The sequence below is a fragment of the Ranitomeya variabilis genome, chromosome 2, assembly GCF_051348905.1.
Source record: "Ranitomeya variabilis isolate aRanVar5 chromosome 2, aRanVar5.hap1, whole genome shotgun sequence".
NCBI lineage: Eukaryota > Metazoa > Chordata > Amphibia > Anura > Dendrobatidae > Ranitomeya > Ranitomeya variabilis.
Genome location: NC_135233.1, coordinates 553,473,462 through 553,481,509, shown reverse-complemented (window position 1 = coordinate 553,481,509; position 8,048 = coordinate 553,473,462). Strand labels below are relative to the sequence as shown.

General features: G+C 40.0%; 1 protein-coding gene across 1 annotated transcript; it reads right to left on the bottom strand.

The window, feature by feature from the left end:
- Positions 1-759: 759 nt before the first annotated feature.
- LOC143809707 (uncharacterized) lies at positions 760-4,312 on the bottom strand. The gene is made up of 2 exons (XM_077292747.1): positions 3,303-4,312; positions 760-2,067 (listed from the first exon to the last, which is right to left on the bottom strand). The coding sequence occupies exons 1-2, from the start codon at positions 4,307-4,309 to the stop codon at positions 2,055-2,057; spliced, it is 1,020 nt and encodes a 339-aa protein (XP_077148862.1). The 5' UTR covers positions 4,310-4,312; the 3' UTR covers positions 760-2,054.
- Positions 4,313-8,048: the final 3,736 nt, after the last annotated feature.

Sequence of the window (8,048 nt, the reverse complement as noted above, 5' to 3'; positions counted from 1 at the left end):
CGAAAATGGAGCAAAGGACAAAGAAAAAGCTTCAAATTTGGTGTTCCAATGGTGTGGAGAGAGCCAAAAAATCATCATGATGACTGTTATTTATGGTAAACACAGGTACAGGCACATCTTCACAATGAGGGACAGGCCTTCTTGCAGATTCCATGTTACTCCCATTTTCGTTTCTTATGCTTATTGAATCCTTGCACTTGCACTGCACAGAAATAACAGTCATTATGATGATTTTTTGGCTCTCTCCACACCATTGGAACACCAAATTTGAAGCTTTTTCTTTGTCCTTTGCTCCATTTTCGTAATAATTCGATACATGCTTTGCACACTATGTGTGGTGCCCAAAACTTGTCTTGGTCCCCAAGCATAACCCCAAAATAGGCAAAATACACTTTTTTTATGAAGTCTGTTATGTTTCTTCTATGTTTTGGCAGTGTGTATTCACCACAAATGTAACAGAATGAGTCTGGATCGTTAAGACAACTTCTTCTTGATGAGTTCATGCTTTTCACTGGAAAACAGACAACAACATAAAGTTAGTGCAAAAATCAAGCTATGAACAAACTTTTAGAACACTAATTAACACAAAACTATATTGAGAACTGCTCAGTTCAAGTACTAATCCAAAGAAATTAATGAGATGATGCGTCGCATTTACCAACAAGTGCTATAAATAAGATACCAAAAATCTCAAAAACTTGAGCCAATCTGGCAAAACTGATAGCATATTCAGAATCAGCACCCCAAAAATACCCCAAATTCATTAAAATATTTTGGACACCAGAAAAAATTTTTTTTTTTGTTGACCTGTGTTATCATGACCACTAGGAGTGGGTGGATTACCCAGTCCAACATTTTCTTAGCGGATGGCGAGTACCCAAGAAAAATATCATACCAATGATGAGAAGTGGCATCTGCTATTACTGAACCCATTTAAACCATTTTATTACCTATAATTGTAGTAGTGATTATATGATTTTGCAAACTTTGATTTAATTGCCTAATTATTTCTTTTCCCTCTGCAGATTGCTCAATTATTTGCTTTAGCCTAGTTAAATTCAAATCCCAAGTCTGTATTTCTAAACTTTTTGGTTTCCGTATAACATTACTACTTGTTTGTTGATTTGGAGCCAGTAGAAATGTGTCATTGTCCCAGATGAGGGTGGTTACATTTTGCAAACATCCTCCAAAAGGAACTGTCATTTTAGGAATTATAGCTTCATTTGTAACTACACATACTTCTTGATGAGCTATTTCTACTAACATTTTATAAGATATGGGCAAAATAGTGAATTCACATACATTTATACTATTTTGTAGCAGACATGGTTCATAAACTGCTGAGTGTAATCTACAAATTTTGCCTTCCAGAGTATCTTCACAGATAGATAAATCATGAGTTTTGTTATTGTTATCAACATAAGGTCCATTGAATTTTGGCATCCAGAAAAATATATTCCCCGGAAGCCCCAACATCAATGGCAATACTATATACCTACACATTACCTGTATTATTCTAAGATAATTTCTCCAATTTGGATAATACCTCTTAAGATCAGTGGAATATACTTTATCTGTCATATTAGAACACACTATCAATTTTGTTCGATTTTAACAAAATATAAAGCTGGTATCATTCAACCTTCTAGAAGTATAGTTAGCGTATACTCGAGATTCGATTAGTCCAGTCGTTAAATTTAATTCCGTCATTTCAGCTTCCCAACATGCTATATTTTCTTCATATGTTATCTTTACAGTTCCAGTTCCGTTGGTCAAAACAGTACTTGGCCAATACTTCCTTCCTGGATAATTGTATGGAGCCGGTTCTTCAATTACAGGTCCATACATCCATACAGAACTGGTGTTAGATAAAGTTATATTTACAGTAGCCAGTATATCACTAAAGTTTTTCCTTTTTCCATCCTTTGTGTAATTGTAGACATTCCAATCACCGGGTGACCTCAAAGGTGGCACTCGCTCACTTGTTAATTGGACACCGGGAGTCCATGCTTCAATGATGTCCAAAAATACGCCTCCAAGGATTCCACATACGATTAGGAAGGAAATCTGCAGAAATCAGAACATAACACTTTTATTCCCGCAAATAACATTTTTCCTGTGGGATATACTCCCATTTTTCTACACCTGGCCTCATGATCAGCAAGGTGCGGTCCCTGCCTACTGCAATTATCTCAGCTTCTGAAGGCGGTCCTTGAGCATTTTGTACCCAAATTTTAGCTCCAACATTAGTTACTTCAGAGGAGCCAAAACCTTTATCTCCTCTTACGGTTAATTCAGTGGGGGCATGACCTTCTTCCCCCAGAGATAAGTTTACGGGTATTAATAACATCTGAGCCATTTTCTGTCTCTTCTCAATAATCAATGACTCTGTTCCCAAATTTAACATCAATACTTTAATCTCTCCTTGATAATCTGCATCAATAATTCCTCCCACCACTATGGCCCCTTTTAATGCAAAACTGGAACGAGTAGCAATCTGACCATAGTGACCTTTAGGGATCTGACAACCCAATCCAGTGGAAATTGGAACCACCTTACCTGAAGGAATGACAGTTACATTTAGTGCACTCAAATCCAGTCCAGCTGACAGGGGTGTTGCCCTTTCAGGGATCCTGGCCTCTTCATGTATTTTCCAGTAGTTAATAGTCTCTACTACGTGTGCTTCATGTATTGTGAGATTGGGTGTCAGCATCCTCATCAGAGGAGTCATGGAATCAGTTATGGGCCTATTATTTATTATCTGGAGGGCATCACTTAGATTATCCATCCATTGCCCAAATGAAGTATCAGATTGGTTCAACTTTTTCTTTAGGGTGACCTTTAGTAACCCATTCATTCTTTCTACTAACCCTGCTGCTTGAGGGTAATAAGGCATGTGATATACCCATTGAATGTTGTGTTCCATAGCATGGTCTTTGACTTGTTGTCCGGTAAAATGTGACCCATTATCTGTCTGTACTTGTAGTGGGACCCCATAATACTGTGTTATGATTTCTAAAGTTCTCAGTGTACTCCTTTGTGTGGATGCCTTGCATGGGAAACCTACCATCAGGCCTGAGTATGTATCTACTGCGGTACAAACATATTTGCACCCTCTGCATTCTCGTAATGGCCCTATAAAATCCATTTGCCAAATTTGTGCAGGTAATTGTCCCCTCCCTATGTGCCCCATTACTGTGTGTGGCACCTCTCTCCTTTGGGAATGTTGACAAACAGGACACTGTGCAATAATTTGTTTTATTATGTCCATGGTGAGGGGAACTCCTCTTTCCTGGGCCCACCTGTAAGTGGCTTTTTCTCCCAGGTGTCCACTTTTCTGATGTGCCCAAACGGCTGTACCGTGAAGCCATGTTTCTTTTGCTTTATCGGTTTCCGCTGTTGTTTGTCGAATGGCAGCTGCTCTATCTGCTTCGGAATTAAACAAACGTTCAAGTGAATCAGCAGGTACATGTGCATCAACATGAAAAACAGTGGTAGGCGTGGTTTGCATTATTTCTTCAATACACTCCCACACCTCTTTCCCCCAAACTTCTTTTCCATGGATAAGCCACCCATATTTTTTCCACCCCATCATCCAAGTGGCTAGTCCATTTGCCACTGACCAAGAATCTGTATACAAGTGACATTCACGTCCTTGCTCAAAACTCAGAGCTAAGAAAATTGCATATAATTCCGCATATTGACTGCTCTTACCATGACCTTCCATTTTTATATGTTTTTCCAATTTGGGATTATATGCCACACTCTTCCATTGTCTTTTGCCATTGACATATCTGGCAGAACCATCAGTAAACCAGGCATGCTGTTGTTGTTCAGCAGTAAGATCTTCATATAATTTTCCCCATTTCACTGGGGATTCCTCCAGAACAGTGGGTTTTATGGGAGACGATTCATTTTCCCCCACATCAGCTATTTTCTCATGGAGAACAGCGATCCCGCTTTCTCCTTTCTTAGCTCTCTCTGAAATGTACCATTTCCACTTAATGATACTTTGTTCTTGAGCATGTCCTACCCTGTTGGTTTTTGGGTTGGACAAAACCCATTGCATTATATGTATTGCCAGTCTTAGTAACACTTCATGGCCTAGTGTTAGCTGTTCTGTTTCCACTAGTGCCCAGTAGCAGGCTAGCAATTGTTGTTCAAAGAGAGTGTATTTCTCCCCTGCATCAGGTAGCTTGCGATTCCAGAATCCCAAAGGGACTCTCTTCCCTTGTTGCTTCTGCCACAGAGACCAATTTGCATACATATTTTGTACTGACACGTGTAGTTCCACCCCTCCAGGTGTCATTGGCCATAAGTCTACGGCCTGTTGAATAGCTTCTTTTACCATCTCAAAAGCAACTTGTTGCTCCTCTCCCCAATGGAACACATTTTTTTTTCCCGAGTTACCTTATACAATGGGGACAACATTTGTCCCAAATGGGGAATGTGCTGCCTCCAGAATCCAAATAACCCAATGTATGATTGAGTTTCCTGTTTAGATTTAGGAACTGGGAAATTGATTATATTCTGTCTAGCTTTAGGCAAGATTTCCCTATGTCCTTTGTTCCATTGAATTCCTAAAAATTTCACCACTTGGGCCGGTCCTTGGACCTTTGCTTCGTTAATCTCAAATCCTCGAGCTCTCATGTGAGATAATAATTGATGTAATTGCGCTTTGATAGATTCTTCATCTTGTCCTTGTATCATCATATCATTGATATAATGTGAAATTTGCATATCGGATGGTAATTGGAACTGATCCAAATGCTCTGCCACCATCCGATGACAGATAGTTGGACTATGCAACCATCCTTGTGGTAACCTGGTAAATGTGTACTGCCTTCCCAACCAGGTGAAGGCAAATTGGTCCTGCGCCTTTTCTTCTATGGGGATTGTGAAGAACGCATTTGCTAGATCGATAACGGCATACCATGTGCCATTATGACTTTGAATATTCTCTACTATAGTAATAGTATCTGGTACTGCAGCAGTCAAAGGTGGAGTATTCTTATTTAATTCTCGATAATCCACTGTCATACGCCAGGAGCCATCGCTCTTTTTCACTGGCCACACGGGATTATTCCATGCAGTGGTAGTGGGACGCATTACCCCTACATCCACCAATTCTTTAATTGTTTCAGTTATTTCTTTGTGTCCTCCTGGTATACGATATTTTTTCATCGCCACCATTTTGGTAGCCGGAGGCACATATACTGGTGGCATTTTGACTTTTCCTACTACTACCGGCCTCATCTGTATTGCATTTGATTTTATTCCGAAGGAGAATTTTCCTTCGTGCAAGTTCAACGTCATACCTTTAAGGATATCAATCCCCAAGATATATTCTGGAATGGGTACCACCAGCACCCTATATTTTCTAATAGGTAAATTACCTATTTTTAGAGCTACATGTGTCTGTACCCCTGTAACAACTTGACCTCCTAATCCAGCTATTTTTATTTTAGGGCCCTTGAATTTGTTGGGATTTCCATATATTAAGGTAGCCTCTGCCCCCGTATCTATTAGAGCGGGGACTCTTTGCACATTTCCCCCCTTTCCAATGAATACTCAAATTTACATAGGGACGTGCGTCCCTTCGGGCCCATACGGAGGTTTGGCTGGCTACCTATGCGGAATCTTCCTCATCCGAGTAACTCCTTCTGCCATGAAAATCTCTGGGACTGTCATCCTTATTTATTCTAGTGGCGACTGCTGCCGCCAGTTCTTCCCATGGGTAGATATTTTGAAAATCTTGCCATGACACTTTCTTTGGAGGTTCAGACCTTTTTGTCTTCTCCTCCTTCTTCTCTGTTTCTACTGCCGGGGCTGTTGGGGCAGTGCTTACTTTCTTAGCTGACAACACACCTTTTGTTTGTACAGCTTCCATAGTTCACCTGTCTGCTTACCATTAATAGATTCCTTACTCACTCCTGCTTTCAACAATGCTTGAAACATTTCTCTTCGGGACACCCGCTCCGTTGTATTTGACGGAGTCCCTTCTTTTTTCCATTCCGGATTATAAGGTTTGCTGTTACCGGGATGCTTTTGGGAGGTATTTTGAGGAGAGGATGTCTGGGCTGCAGCTTTCCAGTCACCCATATCCTGCAATTCCCTCATTCGAGAAATTACTCTACTCACTGGCTCTCCTGTCATAGCTACTGTTAGGGTTAATATCACAGCCTTGTATGCGGGAGGGGCGGTCTTCACCAACCTACTCCTCATACTAGCCGTCATTGGATAATCAGTATATTCTTCTTCCACAGCAAGCACTGAAAGTGCACTCCGCATAGCTTCCTCTTTTATCCTTTCAATGCCATCACGGAGAGTATACCATGGTTTATCATTAGCTGGAATATCAGCCTCCGTAGGATACTTATAAAGTACAGCCCGTGCTACAATCATTACAATATTTTGTAGTTGGTCGTGTTCATTTTCTCTAAAATAATTAAAAAAAATATATATATATATCTTTGAATCACAGGATCTCGAGATAAAGTAACAAATTTAGAGACATCTTGAGAATCCAATCTTATTCCTGTTCCTCCATAAACATGCATCCTAACCAGCCATGCAATTTCTGTTTCTCCGGGTTCTTGTTTAAACTGGGTTAAGATGCTATCTACTTCATTTTGAGTATAATCCTCAGTTGAGATCCTGGTTCGAGTATGGGGAACACCTCGTTCCACCATAATTGGTTGTCCGTCATCTCCAAATTGAAGGTGACCAGCTGCATCACGGGCTTGCTCCCGGATTATTTCATTTTCCGTACGTTCCATACGCCTTTGAATAAGATTAGCTTTTAATTTTGATGAACCTTTTGGAGGATCAATAACAGGAGCTGGTGGGTCCTCCCAATCGTCTGATGATGAGGTATCCCACACATCCCCGTCCCATTTATCCGGGTCCCAATTTACAGATGCAGCGGCTATACTTTTATATACTTTTTCCTTATTGATTTTTCCTTTTCGTTTACGGTATTTATTTTGAGCAACTTTGATGGCAGCTTTTTCTGCCACACCCTGATAGTGTTCCAACTTATCTTTGAGAAGGCGGGTATTGCAATCCAACACCACTTTCTGCCCTCCTAATTCTACCACCTTTTGTTCCAACTGGGAACACTTTTTCTGCATTTGCAAATTCCTCTCATGCATAATACGATATGCACTAAGTAGGATCCACGTACGTCGCCCAAGCGACACTGCATCACCCGCCTTTGCGGGGACACCCTCGAGTAACTTAACAACATCGAGGGGTTAACTGCATCACCTGCCTTTGCAGGGATCCCCATGAGTACATTAACAACATCAGTGGGTTCACTTCCCTTGAGCTTACTTGACCATTGCACCGCCAGACCCGAATTTACCAATTCCTGTGCCAAAATGTTGTACGGGGCTGCGGTCCAGCCGAGAACTTCGACAACTTCTTCAGCGTTTTCCTTACGCTTTTTAAACATTCTTTTTTTTTCTTTTGGCAAAAGCCAAATTCTGATTTTTTGCACAAAGAATTATCAATCAAAATATATCACTTTGATAAAAACAGAATTTCAAAATTATATTCAGACAAAAAGTTATAAGGATTGCTAAAAATTGGCTTTGTGCCAAAAAGAAACAATCTTCTAGCAACTTAACAATTTCCTTTGTCTAGACAATCAAACTTACAAAAATCCATCTATTATCTATCACAAAATTCTTTTTAGCAAAAAAATAAAAACCTTACTTTCATAAAATCCTGCCGACTACGCCAATTTATGTCTTACCGAGTCACAAATGAAGAGGCGTTACGCCTTACTTACGGAGCGCTCACTAATATTCTAATTAGGCACAGACAAGAGTCTTTTTCGGTAAAACAAGATTATAAAATTTATTAATTGTGATTAAAAAGATTTATATTGACCTTTGGCACAAGATTAGTTCAAAAGTTCTGACATGCAATGATCAACATCTTTATTATACAACCATATATATATATATATATATATAGATAGTAAGCATCAATACATTACCGGATATTGTAGCATCACTTCTCCTGACCGGGGGGACCTCGGC